The sequence below is a fragment of the Palaemon carinicauda genome, chromosome 19, assembly GCF_036898095.1.
Source record: "Palaemon carinicauda isolate YSFRI2023 chromosome 19, ASM3689809v2, whole genome shotgun sequence".
Classification (NCBI taxonomy): Eukaryota; Metazoa; Arthropoda; class Malacostraca; order Decapoda; family Palaemonidae; genus Palaemon; species Palaemon carinicauda.
The window spans coordinates 130,079,078-130,099,681 of NC_090743.1; the positions used below are offsets into that span (position 1 = coordinate 130,079,078).

Sequence of the window (20,604 nt, forward strand, 5' to 3'; positions counted from 1 at the left end):
AAATGACAAAGAGAATAATCGTTAAATCCAGGAGATACAAAATAAAATGGGGAAAGGGAAAGAAATAATGACATCCAGAATTTCAAAACCACGAATATAAAAAAAGGGCAAATACAGTCCTGTGGCTGAATGTTTTTATTGGCTACCAATTTGCGCAGGCATAGTTTTCACATATATGTTAATAAACATCCACACACATAGACATTTACTTAACATTTCAGACAACGATTTCCTTGTTAGGCATTTAATTTCATACCTGTGGATCAAGAGATTGGATTTATATATGATTTTCTAACAAGTTATTATATAGTTTTATACCATAATGGCTAATGTCCTGATACGAATGATAATGTTAATTATAATGTTTCTCAAAGTACCACATAATGGCTAATGTGTGATACGAATGATAATGTTTCTCAAAGTACCACAAACACTATATAATTATAACTGTGGAGTTTGCGCATAGATTGAAATTCATGGAAACATATAATCAGTGAACTGTGTAAACAAAATAAAAAAAAAATTCACAATACCATAAAAATGTAAAATAACAGTATGTCTACTGACATTGTTTTATTACAAACAAATACAATTAGCTGTATTATTTCTTTGATTTAATACCTTCTCTGGTGTTAAATTTTTTACTTGCTGTAATTTTAGCTTAATTATGTCCGACTCAGCTAGTTTTTATCACCACGCTGGCCAACTGCGGTTGGTGGCGGTGGGAGACACGATGTTTGATTGCTCACGGCAAACCAACCTAGTTAATAATTACAAGTGCTATTTGGACCAAAAAAAAGTTAGAAAACCTTTGTGATTCTTGATAGGCATTACTTCATTAAGCAAATACATCTGGATAATCAGAAGTTACCTAGATAAACATTACATTGACTTACTGTACTTCTAGTAGAACTTAATTTGATTTCATATATTTGTACATCTAGGTACCAAAACAACTTTTTTTAATGAAATGAATTATATATGTATATATATATATATATATATATATATATATATATATATATATATATATATATAAATATTCATATATATATATATATATATATATATATACACACACACACACACATATACTTATCAGTCACAAAATTGCACGTGACAGATATTAAATTGTAAAATCCACAGGAAACAGAAAAGGAAAAGACCAGGTACCAAGCGCTTTCGTGTATTACATACACTTCTTCAGGGTACAAAGTGAAATAAAAAATAAAATCATACAATAAAGTTTTTGGTAGGTTTCCTTATTGTATGATTTTATTTTCTATTTCACTTTGTACCCTGAAGAAGTGTACGTAATACACGAAAGCGCTTGGTACCTGGTCTTTTCCATTCCTGTTTCCTGTGGATTTTACACTATAAGTATATATATATATATATATATATATATATATATATATATATATATATATATATATATATATATATATATATATATATATATATATATATATATGTATATATATATATATATATATATATATATATGTGTGTGTGTGTGTCTGTGTGTATGTATGTGTGTGTATAAAACTAATGTTGGGGTGTCTCCATACAAGAAAGTTATTTATGAATAATGTTAAGTAACATTATTCATGGAAGATTTTGTTACTTTTGACAAATAAATGCTTTTTAGTACACAAATTCCACTTCCATAGTCTGAATATAAAATATTCATTCCCCTCTTACTTTAAATTATTTTCTTTACAGTTTTTTGTTATGCTATTGTTCGTAATGAAGGTACCAATCAAATGTAATTGCATTATTTCAATAAAGGGATTTTCAGAAAATATTAATGTACATTCTTTCATATTTGGACAAACATCCTTGAACGTCCCAAGTTCAAAGTAAAATCTTTGGAAATAAAGAAAATGAGTTACGAGACTACAGTACGTTGCTCTTATTCAACAAACTCTGTACTAATCCTGTAGCAATTCAAGCCAACAATCTAATACAGCACAAATGGTACAGCTGTTTTTGTAACTTCCATAATTTTAGATAGCCTTATTGATCCACATTTGTTACTGATACAAGAAACAACATTCAAAGCCAAGACGTCTAGTTTCATATAGTCCCCTTTCCATCGGTTTCCAAGTTCTTCTCGTGTTCTTCGATGATCACTTCTTTTCTGCATCTTCTTGACGGTTCTGGTAGGAGATGGAGGACTTTGGGAATTGGGATGTTTTCCCAGTAACCCGGGAATCTCACACCCGAAGACCTGACAGAAATGATGAAGTTGTACTTAGTATGCTCATATTTATATTTGCCTTATAATTCAAATGAGAAATGGGCACTTTCCTGTTGTTGCCTTACCACCAATTTCCGATATAACCCCATTACTATTTTCTAGGTTAGGTTAGGTTAGGTTTTAATTATTCAATCTGTAGGTGGATAAAATTCAAACATAATCTAACCTAACCTATACTGAATACTCATTATTATTTTGATAAAGTAGTGTCCGAAATACGTTTTTTATTGGATAAAAGACCTTTATTAAGGACCAGGTTGTGGGTCAAGCTTAATTTTAGGAGAAATTAACTGCACTCATCCAAAAAAAGGATCTACTAACTGATGGCACTATCCATAGGTGGAAATATGTTCTGAAAGGTAGAACAATGGAGACCTAAAGTTATTATTATTATTATTATTATCACTGCTTGCTAAGCTACAACCCTAGTTGGAAAAGCAGAATGCTATAAGCCCAAGGGCCCCAATAGGGAAAATAGCCCAGTGAGGATAAGAAACAAGGAAAAAATAAAAATATTCTAAGAATAGTCAGTTTGATTCCTAACGTAGCCTATTTCGTCCCATTGTAATTGCATCAGTGCAATACGAATATTTGTAATGAGTTGGAATTAATAAATATATTTTGAGAGTTATTGATCTATTATTTCACGCTTTATTGAAACATATTGAAGCATTTAATTGATTAAGGATTTAAGCTACACATTTCTTGTTATTAATATTAAATGCAACACAAGTTTAACATATGTACAGACTTACATACATTCACGTAGGATCAAAAGCTCGTGGTCAGGGCACTTCTAACCAAGGTGACAGTGAAATATCACATTATTATTATTATTATTATTATTATAATTATTATTATTATCATTATTACCAATCTACAACCCTAGTTGGAAAAGCAAGATGCTATAAGCCCAAGGGCTCCAATAGGGAAAAATAGCCCAGTGAGGAAAGGAAATAAGGAAATAAAAAAATAATGAGAACAAATTAACAATAAATCATTCTAAAACAGTAACAACGTCAAAATAGATATGTCATATATAAACTATTAACAACGTCAAAAACAGATATGTCATATAAACTATAAAAAGACTCATGTCAGCCTGATCAACATAAAAACATTTGCTCCAACTTTGAAATTTTGAAGTTCTACTGAAATAAATCAAATAATCCTAAATATAAACCTAATTCCTCTGTGCACCTGACAATACTTATCCATCTTCCTTACTTGTTGCACTGCATGGAAAGGGGTGCATTGAAATACATGTCCCGCAGGACTCCGGATCGAAGGGGCGTCCACTGGATGGCGTGATAGTTCCCTCGCCATCCCAATTCAGGGGAAGTTGGCTGAAGCTCCCACCTAGAGAGAGAGAGAGAGAGAGAGAGAGAGAGAGAGAGAGAGAGAGAGAGAGAGAGAGATTTTGTTACAACTGCTTCTAATTGATTTATTAATTACAAATCTGAGTTCACAAAAGTCCCTCTCCCTGACAACTAAAATTCCTAAGCCAATAACAAGTCGGATGGCCTCTTCCCTTTATAAAGACATTTTTTTTTATCTTTTTCTTGGTTAATTATAAGGACTAAAGCTTAAGATCAACTAAAAACTGAAAATGCGTAGAACCTTTTAAAAATTTGCCAGCCTCAGTGCAAGTAGTCTACAGTGAACAGACACTTGAGACATCTAGATCTTCCCTAGACTTCGTTGTTTATTGAATATTCTTAAGAAATCATATATCAAAATAAATTTCAATAATCAAAATATTCTCTATAAACTTTCATTAAATGAACAGTTAATATGTAATGACAATCCATAAATCTGAACTGAAAACGATCATGTCTACCCAGAAATTACAAAAGTGAATCTATCAATCACCGACATACAAATTTTGAATGTACTTCATCAGGATCTAATCTAGGGTAGTACAACACAGTGCCAGCCGTACCTCTTCATGAATTCAAAATACTCCACGAGTGTCTTCGTGTCAACAGAGGATTTGCACACCTCAAGGTCCACCTTAGGGTAGTAATGCACGTAATTCACACACATCTCATCGCTTATGGAGAATCCGCCAACTGTCACATTAGCTCGGTCAGAGGTTGAGTAATCACAGGACATGATCAGTGCATCGCCCTGTGGAGTTATTATCATTGTTAACAACAATAAGATCAGTAAACGGATTTTGAGCAAAGCAAAAAATCTAATTTTGGGTGATATGGCCATGGCGTCCTGATGGAAGGTTCCTTTAGGCCGGTTTCAAATATCCCTTTGAAAGCTGCCTAAAGGAACCTTCCATCAAGACGACATGGCTGAGCCCCCCAAAAATATAGTGTTTATGATTTTAAATCAATCTCTATAGCAATGATGATTTAAAGACTCCTCCTACGCCTATTGACGCAAAGGGCCTTGCTTAGATTTCACCAGTCGTATCCTATCCTACTTCAACATCAACAACAACAAATGCTGCCGGCTCTAGTCCACTGCAGGACAAAGGCTCCGGACATGTCAATTCATGTCTGTGGTTTGGCCACTTTCCATCACCATGTTGGCCAGTGCGGATTGGTGATAGTGGGAGAATTTTGTCTGATGACTTATGGCAAACCAACCTAGTATGGGTGGCCCTGAATAGTACAGCTGATCATGGGGATGGGAATACAAACCAAGCTATAATCCTAATTTGAAAATCAAGAGCTCCAATAGGAAAAGAAGCACATTAAGAAACAAAATGAGAAGTACCGATTAAAAAAATATATATACATATATATATATACATATATATATATACATAATATATATATATATATATATATATATATATATATATATATATATATATATATATATATATATATATGTAAGAAGTTTGATTTTCTGAAAATCAACCTTTCCTAAGAGATCTCATTAATGATGTTTAAGATTCATCACTTGTTCAAGTAACTACAGATCATAATTCTCAATTTCAATTGAATAAAAATATGTACATTTCCCTCTTCCATGCAAGGTAATATACTGAACATATCTATTTAATCCTGGCATCCCTGGCTTAAGCCTTAAAAATCCCAAATTATTAAAGTTTATTCTTATATCAACTTCCTTAGCCATAAACGGAAAGCTTAGGTGATGAACTTATATATAATAGTGTTGACAAGTTTCTAAGTCTTTAGCGATAAGCACAAATATTTAAATTGGTTATCAACATCTTCGTTGTCTTCAGTTCTTACCCATTATCATTTTCTTTTTCTTATTAATCACAATCTACAAAGACGTGATTTAAAGTGTGGTGTTCTAGGTTACATCAAGCTATCTAAAGCCCTATCCACATGATCGAGCATGCCCGACGGGCAAACAGTGATACCAGACCACAGTAGGTAGTGAGAATGAGGGTGGATGACGTCAAAAGCGGTAAAACCACAGGCAGGGAGCTGGCAACCAATATTGTTGCCAGATCTCTGCTGTGGTTTTCCCATTTCTGACGTCATCAACCCTCATTCTCACTACTTACTGTGGTTTGGTATCACTGTTTGCCCGTCGGGCATGCTCGATCGTGTGGACAGGACTTTAGGATTCCATCAATTTCTCCACTACAGTATATGTGCTGTTTTAAATAGCAGGCTCTTTTGTACAAGTCCTAGGGCTATATAGGCTTTTGCCCTCTCAAGATTCCTTTTCAATGACTTAAGTATGGTCCCAAGTGCTCCTATGATTATTGGCACCACTTCTACTTGTATATTCCATAGCTTTCTCAATTTAATTCGCATTTCTTGGTATTTTTCTATGTTTGCCTCACTTTATCTTCCATTCTTGAGTCCCACGGTACTGCAACATTTATGAGTGATACTTTTTCATCGTCTTGTCGACCAGAGTGACATGATGTACTTGTATCACCCCGTCTGTCTTCATACTGTAGTCCCAGAGTAGTTTAGCCTCATCTTTTTTTCTTTTTTTTTTTTTTTTTTTTACCACAGCTTGTGTTTGTTGCAAGTACCGTTTATTCCTGCATTGTATTTGATATTTTCTACAGAGATTCCAATGGAGAGCTTTAATCTCTGTATCATGTCATTTCTTATATTGATTCTGAACCAGTGCTGAACATTCACTGGGGATGTGTTTGATGTTTTCTTCTTTTGCCATACATTTCCTGCCCTTTGACAAGATGTTAGTTTCGTCTATTGCTCGTTGAATATATCTTGTACTTAAGGTCTGATCTTGTGCTACAATTATCATCCATTCAGTTTCCTTCTTAAGTTCTCCTCCCTGTAGCTACTGCCATGTTTCCTTACTGGCCAGTTCTTCCGTTTGTCTCAGGAATTGTTTATGAACTGATTTTCTTGTACATTCTTCTCGTCTCTTTTAATTCTATCTCCTTATACACTTATTCAATTGCCTGATTAAGAAAATCATTCCCACAATGAGGCCACATCTAATAAAACGTCTAAAACACTGCATAGTACTGTACCTTATGATGTACAAGGTAAGACCGTTATAACTAACCGCATAGTTAGTATTACATAAAGAAGGGTACTGTCTGAGAAGATCTGAGTAAAATGTATGATCTGAATTATGAAAAATCATATGCAACATACTTTCTCTTATCAGCCTTTCTCACAGTTGAAAACATTCCCTGGAAAGGGGTTTCTTTGAAACCTTCCATGACGGAAGTCATGTTAAAAACATCTCTTGAAAAAGGGGTTAGGCTGAAACCATCCACGACAAAGGTCATGTTAAAACATCTCTTGAAAAAGGGGTTAGGCTGAAACCATCCACGACAAAGGTCATGTTAAAAACATCTCTTGAAAAAGCGGTTAGGCTGAAACCATCCACGACAAAAGTCATGTTAAAAAACATCTCTTGAAAAAGGGGTTAGGCTGAAACCACCCACGAGAAAGGTCATGTTAAAATCCTTCCCAAAAATGGAATTATGGTTGAAACCTTCCAGGACGAAGGTAGAGTTGAAAACATCCCTTGAAAAAAGAGTTAAGTTAAAATCTTCCATGACAAAGGTCAGGTTGAAAACCTTCCTTGAAAAAAAGGGATTGAAATCTTCCAAGAAGAAGGTAGACTTAAAACTCTTGAAAAGGGGCTCAGGTTGAAACCTTCTCTTAGGGGAAGTAGCTTTGTAAACTTCCCTTGAAAATGATTGCGTTGAAACCTTCCCTTAAAATGCAGAAAGTTGAAAACACTCCTTGAAAAGAACTATAGTCGCAGCAGAGGTTCCGGGCAAAATAAGCCCCACCCCTGATGACGTCATAGCCAATCATGTTGTCTCCCGCGTTAACAGCAGTCACAACACATTCCCTTAAAGTGATTATAATTTTGTATAGTTTGAAATTTGTAAGGGGGTGTATTGTGACAGCCGCTAACGTGGGAGACAACGTAATTGGCTATAACGTCATCGGGGGGGGGGGGGGGCTTATTTTGCCCCGAATCTTTGCAGCGCCAACAGTTTTAAAATCAAGTAAAACCACTTTACCTGTTGAATGTGAACGGGTTGGGGCAACCTTCTGATCTCCTGGAAATGGGTGGAGTAGTGGTTGTCTCTGTTGAGTTCTGGGAGCTCCTCCTCTCCTCTGTAATGTTTGGTCCACGCCCTCACGCCCGTCAAGTGGGTGTGCAGCTGAGACCCGAAGATGTAGATGCCTTCCTCCGGAATACCCTGCGGATACCAAATGTTCTTTTGCTGTCCAAGAGGGGAATATAGGGACAGGAGTGCAAAGATTTAATGGAAGATTTTGGAATTCCATCAATTGAATATCTTGAAATGTGATGTAATTGTCACTTAAAATGCTCAAGTTCAATGTGTATCTTAAGGAATTGAGGAATTCTTAATTGTTGCTGAATCTTGCAAAAAAATATAAATAATAGAGGATTATCAATGCATAGTTAGTATGAATAGCTATTATGGACAAATACAAGATAGATAAATCAAAATAACTAGCCTAGCTCATATTATTTGTGGAGACTTGCTAAGCAAGTCTATGAGATCCTAGCTTTCTTCATGAGTGTGTAGGCTTAAATGATGGAGGAAGATAACAATATTAAAACTTGACAAACATTTTGTACAGGTTTGGGAAATGAAATTTAAAGTAAGAGGCTTACTTATTTATAAGAGTTTCTCCTGCTAAGATCTGACCTCAAAGAACCCCAAAATTAAAGTCCATCCTCTAACCGCTGAATCAAGACTGAATCCTTCAGTAAAAATTTCATATATCAGCTGATTCATCTAAAGACGAGTCTCACCAATAGCACACCAACTTCAAGTACGCTATACATCGTATATCTGAAATTTAACACTCTAGATCCCGTACACTCTTGCTCCATCCAGGTAGCACATGTGAAGTCATCCTCTTAAGCCATCTAAATTAGACCTTATCCCCCATTTTCTCAAAATACAATACTAAACTACCTCGGAGTCGAGTACAAGACTACTAAACTACTTCAGAGTCGAATACAAGACTAAACTACCTCAGCATACAAGACTAAACTACCTCAGAGTCACATACAAGACTAAACTACCTCAGTATACAAGACTAAACTACCTCAGTATACAAGACTAAACTATCTCAGCATACAAGACTAAACTACCTCAGAATATAAGACTAAATTACCTAAGTGTCGAGTACAAGACTAAACTACCTCAGAGTCTAGTGCAAGACTAAACTACCTCAGAGTCTAGTGCAAGACTAAACTACCTCAGAGTCGAGTACAAGACTAAACTATCTCAGAATAAAAGACTTAACTACATCAGATAAATGACTAAACTACATCAGAGCACAAGACTAATCTATCTCAGAGCACAAGACTCAACTACCTCAGACTAAAAGACTAACTACCTCAGAGTATGTTTGATCCTACACTTCAAATTTGGCTAAACTACCCCTACACAGAACATGCAACCACAAACCAGGGCTGTGCACTCAGGCACACAGTATCCAGAGAGAGTGAAGGAGGCTGTCCTGGGTGGGATAGCCATCTTGTCCGTGTACTCTAAACCCAACTCGATGATCCCTGCATCATGATCTCTCAGGTTTGCAGTGTAGTGGATTGCTACTCCTGAACTATCGACACGACCTGGTAATAAGATTTTCTTTTCATTTGCTAGACATTGGCAGGAGAATATCAATACTTTAATAAAACTTTACATTCGTGTTCAGATGAAGACCTGGAAGGATTATGCTATATTTAGTATCACTTTTATTAATCAGGCCTAAATGCCAAGTTTAGAGTATAATATGCATATCGCACAACAAAGGAATATAGAGTAAGGATGAAAGGTTGGCATATACAACACAATGTCAGTTTTAGAATAAAAGCTCTTTATTTATAGCACAGTACTTACTGTTCATAAATGCTATTCAAATACTGTGACAATATATATATATATATATATATATATATATATATATATATATATATATATATATATATATATATCCTACTTATGTATTCAACCCGTCAAAAATGACAGCTAAATATTTAGATATACATGCACACACAGAAATTCAAACCTTCCCACCCCTCCCCCTTTCCTAACTACAAACCCCCTCTCACCAGGGCATGACTACTCCCTTTCCACGCTACCCGAAGAATGAGGAGAGATTGAGTAGTTGAGTAGTTTTATATATATATATATATATATATATATATATATATATATATATATATATACAGTGAACAATCCATATAAGAGTGCCTTCTCCATAGTCTGGAACTGACCCTTGTTAAGTCTTGGGTTGTTGTAGTGGACTTCCAGCATGACGAAAGGGTTGAAGTCTGGCCCGCCTATGGGAAGACCAGCTTCCTAAAGGAAAGGAGATGAAATTAAGATGTTAATTAGAAGAGAAAAGAAGATGAATAACAAACAGGAACAATTAGTAGAGAGCATACCTCCGCCAAGGTCAATTGATAGTCATTTATCATTATTATCATTTACATATTTGTCATTAATAACATATATAACTTTTACACGCGTTTAAGGATCTAATTCCTGGCAGCCTTTTTATTTCAAATTACTATTATTTATCTTAATACTTCAATAACTTTCCCCGAATATTTTTTTGCAAGTGAATGGTTTTGCATACAATGAATACTCATTTTGAATTATAATAATTTTTCATCACGTAGACCATTGACGAACAATAGCCCCACAGAAGGCACTGGGTGAACCAGACTAGCTAAAGGCTCTGGTTTGGGAATCTTCCTTACAAGTCACAATATCGCAAAAGCCCGTGTCTGGCTGCAAGAACCGGGTAATATAAAACCAAAACAACATCAACTAGAGGGGTACCCATTAGAGAGGATGCTTTCGCCACTCCAAACAGTTTGATTAGGCTCTCAACTCCTTCTACTTCGATGTATTTTCAAAATCTGATGGATTTGTCATTGGGTCATGCACCACATTTCCACCAAGTTTCGTTGAAATTGGTTATGTAGTTTTTGTGTATTGTTGTTCACAAACAAAAAACTAACAAAATATTTGCCATTTACCTAACATTGCAACCATTTACAAAGTACTGCTGTGTACTTGCACTTTGATATACTTTATCCAAAATGGTATAGATTCATCCTTTGGTCATACCCAACAGGACGACCAAGTTTGATCAAAATTGGTACAGATGTTTTTGTGTAAAGTTGCTCACAAACAAATATATAAACTAAACAAACAAGGGTAAATACATACGTTTCACAACAACCTACCTTAGGGTAGACAAAGGGCGAAGCGCCCATCGCCCAGGCTGCCAGCACGCGCTTGCAAGCATCTATTTCTGGTGCTCTGTCGGCAGCATGGCAAGGACCCTGAAAGAAGTAATAGAAGTAGTTGTTGGAAAAGCAGGATGCTATAAGCCCAAGGGTTCCAACAGGGGCAAATAGCCCAGTGCGAAAAGGAAACAAGGAATTAAATAAACTACTAAAGAAGTAATGAACAATTAAAATATATTAAGAACAGTAACAACATTAGAATAGATCTTTCATATATAAACTATAAAATGAGATCTATGTCACCCTATTCAACATAAGAACACATTATCTGCAAGATTGAACTTTTGAAGTTCCACCGATTCAACATTATAAGATCATTCCAATGTGGTGCAGAATAAACTGGATTTTAAACAAGGGTTGAAACTTGAAGATAATATGCCATATTTCCTTACCCCTGTACCAACCGTGTGTCACACAATTGTACATAATTATTTTGTATATATTATGCTTGTATCTGCGCTCTTCCCTCGCACTAAAAAGAACCTGAATGATCATGTCTCCGTTTTGCTCTGTAACATTGTCTGTCTCTCGAACAGGTCATGTCCTGTTGCCTTGAGGTTTTGTATATAAAGAAGAGTGTTCATTAATAAAACTCAGTTGATTGCATCCTGCCTTTGAGTTCACAACTCCTCTCTCGGCCCGTCACTCCGGGGTCACCAATGTGACGGGCCGAGAGAGGAGTTGTGAACTCAAAGGCAGGATGCAATCAACTGAGTTTTATTAACCGAGAGAGGAGTTGTGAACTCAAAGGCAGGATGCAATCAACTGAGTTTTATTAATGAACACTCTTCTTTATATACAAAACCTCACGGCAACAGGTCATGTCCTGTTGCCTTGAGGTTTTGTATATAAAGAAGAGTGTTCATTAATAAAACTCAGTTGATTGCATCCTGCCTTTGAGTTCACAACTCCTCTCTCGGCCCGTCACATTGGTGACCCCGGAAGTCGACTCGCTCCCACTGCCTTCCACCCCCACCTTCCTCGCCCCTCCATCGTTGGTACTATGACGGAGACGGACTCTACTACAGCAGTTGGCGCTGCGGCCGCCCAATTGAAACTTTCACCGTTCGCCAGCGGAGAAGCGTTTGCTTGGTTTCAGTGCTCAGAAATCCAGTTTCGTATCAGGGGCGTGACTCGCTCAACCACCAAAGCGGATTATGTTCTCGCGGCGATACCCGAGGACACCTTCCCAGAAATATCCGACTGGCTTTGTGAACAAGGAGACACCCCAATAGCATATGACGCCCTCAAAACATACCTTCTGCAGCAGTACTCGCCGTCACCAGCCGCCCGTATAGCAAAGCTTTTTCAGCTCTCGCAACAACCGTTGGGGGACCAAAGGGCTTCGCTTGCCCTCAGGGAAATGACCAGTATCGCTCGCCTTCAACCTGCCGCAGACGGCTCTCCTCGTGAGGTGAACCTACTTCGTGCCCTTTGGATACGCCCTTTACCCGAACCTGTACGCGCTGCCATACCCGATGTCGATAGTTTACCCATAAAGGACTTGATGACCAAAGCCGACGCCCTTATGGACAGCCACTTCAAGACCTCCATCAACGCCTCCACCCCTGACGACGAGGATGCCTATTCAACGTCAACCGAAGCTGGCATGAATGCCGTAGGACATACATGCCTACCCCGTGACGTGCCGAAGTGGCGACAAAGCCGCCCACCACCCACCAATCACTCGCGCCCCAACGAACAACTTCTACAGCCACTTACTACCTCCCATCCGCCGCAGTTTTGCTACTACCACTTCAAATTCGGGGCAACCGCGAAGAAATGTGCCAAGGATTGTCAGTGGCCAAAAAACGTGTAAGTAGGCCATCGCTTGTGGCGGTGGCCTCCCATGTTTCTAATCTTTTCTTTTTACAGGATGCAGGAACGGGCTTGCGATTTTTGGTAGACACAGGTGCTTGTCGTTCTCTTTTGCCAAGGAAACTCTTCAAGGCACAACGTAGTCTGTCTACATCTGCCGACGTCCGCTTGGTAGCTGCCAACGGATCTGCGATACCCACCTACGGTTACGAGAACCTCACATTATCGTTCGGAAACGGTAAATTCAATTGGAAGTTTCTCGTTGCTGACGTCACAATGCCAATCCTCGGTGCGGATTTCCTCTCTCATTTCCACCTTCTGGTCGATGTCGCCCACCGACGATTGGTCAACGCAGACTCGTACTTGTCGACACCTCTTCAACCCGCCCCCTCTAACCTCGCTCTCCACATCAGCGCACCCACGGATGCCTACGCCCACCTCCTCACGTCGTACCCGGAAGTTTTCCGTCCAGAACTTCGCCAAACGCCCACGGTTCCTGCCAAGCACAGTATTTATCACCATATCAAGACGACGGGACCCCCAGTCTTCGCAAAATTCAGACATCTGGCACCGGAACGATTGGCAGCCGCCAAACAGACGTTCGCCAAAATGGAGAAAATGGGCCTTTGCCAAAAGGCCTCCAGCCCATGGTCGTCACCCTTACACATCGTTCTGAAGAAAGACGGCTCCCTCCATCCGTGCGGGGATTACAGGCGCCTGAACATGCAAACAGAACCGGATCACTACCCCCTTCCAAACATTGCCGATGTGACCTCCTACCTGCACAAAGCGAAGGTTTTCTCTACGCTCGACCTCCTGAAGGGGTATTATCAGGTGCCTATGAACCCAGAAGACATCCCCAAGACCACCATCACCACTCCGTTTGGTACATACACCTTCAATTACTCCTGTTTTGGCCTTCGTAATGCTGGGGCAACGTTTCAACGTCTCATGGATGGCATCTTAGGGGACCTCCCTTTCTGTGTATGTTATGTGGACGACATACTTGTGTTCTCCTCCTCAAAAGAGGAACACCTCCGTCACCTGCGCATCGTGCTCGACCGCCTGCAACAAAACGGCCTTGTAGTTCGGTACGACAAGTATACCTTTGGCGCCAACGAAGTGTCGTTCTTAGGGCACCGTATCACTCCTGAAGGAGTCCATCCCCTCCCTGAGAAGGTAGCAGCCGTTCAGAACTTCCCCGCGCCCTCGACCGTCAAAGCTCTGCAGGAATTCTTGGGCATGATCAACTATTATCACCGTTTTCTGCCAGCCATTGCCGCCACTCTTGCTCCCCTCTACGCCTCCCTCAAGGGCAAGCCAAAGGACCTGAAGTGGGGTCCCCTTCAAGAAGCAGCCTTCTGCAATGCAAAGAGGGCCCTATCAACTGCTGCGGCTCTCACTTTTCCTATCCCACACGCCCCTCTCCTTCTCTCCACCGATGCCAGCGACGTCACTATTGGTGCAGTACTCGAGCAGGTGGTCAAAGGCTCGCCCCGCCCATTGGCCTTCTTCAGCAGAAAACTGTCCAAGGCAGAATCGGGTTATTCTACCTTCGATCGAGAATTGCTGGCGGTGCACTTTCGCCATTTCTTAGAAGGTACGCCCTTCGTCATTCGCACAGACCACATGCCTCTGGTGCACGCCTTCACTCAACAGTCTGACGCCTGGTCTGCCCGTCAACGCCGACATCTCTCCGCCGTGGCTGAATACAATTGCACCCTCCAATACGTCCCTGGGAAAATGAATCCCGTTGCCGAAGCCCTGTCAAGAAACACGTTGGCTGCCGTTCAACTGGGATTGGATTACAACGCCCTGGCTGAAGCCCAACGACAGGATCCAGAGTATCAAGCTTGTAGGACATCCTGCACGTCCCTCCGTTGGGAAGATTTTCCCCTCGAAGACTGCAACACCACCCTCCTCTGTGACGTCAGTACTGGTAGACCGCGACCTTGGATTCCTGCTCCCATGCGCCGACAGGTGTTTGATTTCATTCACGGCCTTTCACATCCCTCGTGCCGTTCTACTGCACAGCTGCTGAAGGCAAAGTTCATTTGGCATGGCATTTCTAAGGATGCTAAGGATTGGGTCCGCGCCTGTACTTCTTGCCAAACTTCCAAAGTACATCGACACACGAATTCAGGAGTGGGCCCCTTTCCTCAACCTCAGCGTCGTTTCGCACACATTCACGTCGACGTTGTAGGCCCCCTATCCACATCACAAGGACATCGTTACCTGTTTACCGTCATCGACCGCTCCACTCGTTGGCCTGAAGCCATTCCCATGGAAACTGCAACGTCCGCCTCATGTACATCTGCCTTACTCTCTGGATGGATTTCAAGATTCGGTATCCCTGAGCATATTATTTCTGACAGGGGAACCACTTTCACCTCTCAATTGTGGACGTCATTAGCGAATCTCCTGGGCATCACCCTACATCAGACAATGGCCTACAACCCCGCTGCCAATGGAATGGTTGAACGTTTTCATCGCACCCTCAAAGCAGCTTTGATGTCCCGCTGCAAGGATTGCAACTGGTTTACTCAGCTTCCCTGGGTCCTCCTTGGACTAAGGACCACTCCTAAAGACGCCCTCGACGTCTCGGCAGCCGAAATGGTGTATGGCGACCCGTTGGTCGTCCCTGCCGAGATTTTTCCTTCTACAACCTCCTCCGACGATCTCCAGCGCATACGTCACGTCGTGGGAAAATTTACTCCGTGCCGCCAGACTTACAAGCCCCCAGCGAAGCATCACATACCAACGGACTTGCACTCTGCAACGCACGTCTTCCTGCGCAACGACACTAGCAAGCCACCTCTAACGCCCCCTTACACGGGCCCTTTCCTTGTGATCCGACGCAGTCCGAAAGCATTCCTACTAAACATTCGGGGCAAAGAAGACTGGGTCTCCATTGATCGTCTAAAACCTGCTTATCTTCTGCCAGATGACCCCCCTACAGTTCGCCTCTCTAGATCAGGGCGCCCTATTTAACATGTACAGTATGTCATTTTTAGGGGGGGGGGGGGAGCCATGTACCAACCGTGTGTCACACAATTGTACATAATTATTTTGTATATATTATGCTTGTATCTGCGCTCTTCCCTCACACTAAAAAGAACCTGAATGATCATGTTTCCGTTTTGCTCTGTAACATTGTCTGTCTCTCGAACAGGTCATGTCCTGTTGCCTTGAGGTTTTGTATATAAAGAAGAGTGTTCATTAATAAAACTCTGTTGATTGGATCCTGCCTTTGAGTTCACAACTCCTCTCTCGGCCCGTCACACCCCAACGTATCTCTTTCCAGTAAAAAAAGGTATAAAATCTGGTAGATGTGGCATCCATATTAAGCGGCGTTGTCACATCTCCCGCATGTTAGGCTACCGTGGATAAAAGACTAACCGCATGGATGGGAAATGTGGCACAGCCGCCAAATACAGGAAAGGTAATTGAACTATGTTTGACGTGACGTAGACAGTGACGTCACTTATGTGGGCGGCGCTACAATCAGCCTCATCTTAATTGGACTATGTTTACAGTGACGTCACTTGCGTGGGCGGGGCTACGATCAGCCTCATCTTAACATATCTTACAGACTATAAGAAATAATTGCTAAGGCGAGGGAAGTAGCTACACTCAGAGAGAATAATTAATAAAATTAATAACTTCTGACCTGATATCTTGGGACTTCGAAATCCGGTGGGTACTCGCAGTGGAAGACCTCCATGTGGTGGACCAGGTCTTCGTTGCCCGGCTGGATGGCTGGACCAAACTGGAAAATAATCGGTCTTTTAATGAGTGGAAAAGAATAGATATAGTCATGGACAACAACTACTGAAAATTACATTGTGGTTGATACACATACTGTGTACAGTATGTATGTATGTATGTATGTATATGGTTGTGTTATCTAATTTCAAAGCATATATATATATATATATATATATATATATATATATATATATATACATACATATATACAGTATATATATATACATATATATAATATATATATACAGTATATATATATATATATATATATATATATATATATATATATATATATATATATATACAAGTGTGTGCGTATATATAATATATATATACATATATACAGTACATATATATATACTGTATATATATATATATATATAATATATATATATATATATATATATATATATATATATATATATATATATATACATATACACAGTATATAAATATATATATATATATATAATATATATATATATATATATGAGTGTGTATATATATATATATATATATATATATATATATATATATATATATATATATATATATATATATATATATTATATATGTATAAAATATATATATATATATATATATATATATACATACATTATATATATATATATATATATATATATATATAATATATACATATATACATATATATGTATATAATATATATAAATATATATATATATATATATATATATATATATATATATATATATATATATGTTGTCTAATTTTAAAGCCTATGATTGGCCACTGACGGAAAGCTTACAGCAATAATCCATCAGAAAGACACAATAAAAGACAAATGACCTTTTCTAAGTTCACAAATTCCTGACAAAATCACCCTCCCCCCCTTCACTCTCTCTCTCTCTCTCTCTCTCTCTCTCTCTCTCTCTCTCTTACCTCCACTATGTGGTGTTTCTTGCTGAAAGTATCTGGCAACCTTTCCACCGTGCACCAGTATGTAGTCTCTTCTGACGGGATCTCGACGTGTTTTGATCGGAACTGAAAACAACATACTTGTTTTAATACCGAAAATATAAGAATGTAAATTTCAAGCCTAAGGAATCTATTTTACTCTAACCATCACAAATTATTATTAATATTACTTGCTAAGCTACAACCCTAGTTGAAAAAAGCAGGATGCTATAAGCCCAGGGGCTCCAATAGAGAAAATAGCCCAGTGAGGAAAGGAAACAAGGAGAAATAAAATATCTTCAGAACAGTAACAACATTAAAATAAATATTTCCTAAATAAACTATAAAATTTTTTTAACAAAACAAGAGGAAGAGAAATAAGATAGCATAGCGTGCCCGAATGTACCCTCAAGCAAGAGAACTCTATCCGAAGACAGTGGAAGACCATGGTACACAGGCTATGGCACTAACCAAGACTAGAGAACAATGGTTTGATATTGGAGTGTCCTTCTCCTAGAAGAGCTGTTTACCATAGCTAAAGTCTCTTCTTCCCTTACCAAGAGGAAAGTGACCACTGAACAATAACAGTACAGTAACCCCTTGGGTGAAGAAGAATTGTTTGGTAATCTCAGCGTTGTCAGGTGTATGAGGACAGAGGAGAATCTGTAAAGAATAGGCCACACTATTCGGTGTATGTGTAGGCAACGGGGAAAGGTGAACCGTAACCAGAAAGAAGGATCCAATGTAGTACTGTCTGGCCCAGTCAAAAGACCCCATAACTCTCTAGGGGTAGTATCTCAACGGGTGGCTGGTGCCCTGGCCAACCTACTGACTCTTTTAGCTTTTGAGATATATTTAACCAAATGTATTTACCTCGATCACTTTGCAGTCCTTCCTGTGATGGTTCGTGGATGGGAGGTTCGGTTTCAGCAGCTGGACTCGAACCAGTCCGTTCGAGTCCCCGGCTGCTCGAACGCCCCCTAGGCGGTAGAGGGGGCCAGCCCCCCATGACCAGACTACGTGGGTTGTTCCTCCCTTCAATCAGAAAAAAATACATGGGTTAGTTAATAGAAAAAACATAAACACACACACACACACACACACACACATATATATATATATACATATTATATAAACTTGTATATATTTAATATATATATTATATATACATATATATATAATATATATTATATAAACTTGTATGTATTTAGTATATTATCATAAAAATTTATACATACGCACACACACACACACACACACACACATATATATATATATATATATATATATATATATATATATATATATATATATATAAATTTGCATTCTGTTTCTCAACCATTTCCTATACCGATTGTCCATAAAATTCATTACATGTAATTTACCCAATATATTGATTCTTGATCAAACAAAATAATTATTTATCTCACAGATTACCGTGGCACCTTTCCCCTCTTTCAACATACCTTAGAACCTTGGTCAGCCGCTCAGTCGAGCTTAAAATTGCCATATTGCATTGTCTCAATTATTGAGTTACACACTTTCAATCTTTCCAATCTTGAATATTTCATGTTTGTCTTTCTTCTGTCTACCTTCTCTAGAAAATCTTTAAAAATAGAAAAGCGTTTACTTCAGACAGCATCTTTTACCTTAAGATCAACTTGTTCATTAGCATTTCTCCGTTGTTTGCATTATTTTTATTTTTCATCTATTTACAACTTCTTTCCTGATTACCCTATCCATCCTTAAGGATAACTGTATATATTCTTCTTTACTGCCATAAATTTAATTTCTTCCTTAAATCACTTAAGTGTTTTTCATTTCCTCCTCTTGTCCTTTTGTAAGCCATAAACAATACCTGTTGAATTCTACAACGTTCTCTACACCATTTTTCAATCTATTTTTTTCAATTGTAGCCCATAATTCTTCCAATTTATTTTCCCTTGCTGTTCTCTGTGTACCAACCGTGTGTCACACGATCGTACATAGTTCATTTTGTGCTTGTATCTTCACTCTCCCCTCGCACTAAAAAAAAACCAGAATAAACATGTCTGCTTTTCTCCTCTGTAACAATGTAGATTTTTGAACATGAAATTTCCTGTTGCTTTGAGATTTTGTTTATAAAGGAGAGTGTTCTACAATAAACTCACTCAGTTGCTTTAATACAATAAACTCAAAGCAATAAGAATTTTCATGTTAAAAATCGACACTGTTACAGAGGAGAAAAGCAGACATGTTTATTCTGTTTCTTTTTAGTGCGAGGGGAGAGCAAAGATACAAGCACAAAATGAACTATGTACGATCGTGTGACACACGGTTGGTACATCTGTTTCCCCTTACAAAAATTATCTTTCCCCATTTACATTTAAAACTACATTTCCCATTTTTCCTTTCTAGCCAAACCTTGAATGTATCTCAACATTCTTGCCATCATTGCATCTGCCAATTTTCTATTGCCTACTTTAACATCTACTTTTCCATTGCCATGGTCTCTTTCCAAAACGTACTTTTATATATCTAAACCATGTATCATTAGTATCAAAGTTCATTTCCAGACACATTAACAAGCAAACTGATTTTCCGCTTGAATCCCTTTCTTTTGCATTTATGTCACCTAGCACTGCTACCCTTTCGTATTTACCTAGCATGTATTTACAGTAGAATCTGTAAATGACAGTTTACAAAAATAATATTAGTTTAGACTGAATTACATCAGCAAATGACTCTCTCTCTCTCTCTCTCTCTCTCTCTCTCTCTCTCTCTCTCTCTCTCTCTCTCTCTCTCTCATAAGCCCGTGCTTACCTCTAAGACATAATGTCCCGCGTGGCACGTGTCGAACGACCTCGAAAACGTGAACTTTAGAACGCCATCAGCTGTCTTGTAGCGGAAGTCCCGACATGCCTGGTGAGAGGCAATGACCATGCGTCCGTCACTGTCAATCAAAGCATTCTGCAGGATATGGAAAGCCAAGGAGATAGGATCATCAGTTATTGTTGTTATTATTATTATTATTATTATTATTATTATTATTTGCTAAGCTACAACCCCAACAGGGAAAGCAGAAT

General features: G+C 38.6%; 1 protein-coding gene across 1 annotated transcript in view; it reads right to left on the reverse strand.

Moving 5' to 3' along the window:
- Window positions 1–1,511: 1,511 nt before the first annotated feature.
- Window positions 1,512–20,604, reverse strand: part of LOC137658385 (dopamine beta-hydroxylase-like) — a 26,186-nt gene continuing 7,093 nt past the window's right edge. Inside the window, exons 2-12 of the mRNA XM_068393060.1 lie at window positions 20,342–20,488; window positions 18,413–18,574; window positions 17,525–17,626; window positions 16,506–16,604; window positions 10,955–11,053; window positions 9,974–10,058; window positions 9,162–9,328; window positions 7,731–7,913; window positions 4,206–4,393; window positions 3,491–3,622; window positions 1,512–2,233 (exon numbers count right to left, since the gene is read on the reverse strand). Coding sequence (XP_068249161.1) covers window positions 2,080–2,233; window positions 3,491–3,622; window positions 4,206–4,393; window positions 7,731–7,913; window positions 9,162–9,328; window positions 9,974–10,058; window positions 10,955–11,053; window positions 16,506–16,604; window positions 17,525–17,626; window positions 18,413–18,574; window positions 20,342–20,488 — 1,518 coding nt within the window. The 3' untranslated portion in view covers window positions 1,512–2,079. The remainder of the gene's footprint in view (window positions 2,234–3,490; window positions 3,623–4,205; window positions 4,394–7,730; window positions 7,914–9,161; window positions 9,329–9,973; window positions 10,059–10,954; window positions 11,054–16,505; window positions 16,605–17,524; window positions 17,627–18,412; window positions 18,575–20,341; window positions 20,489–20,604) is intronic.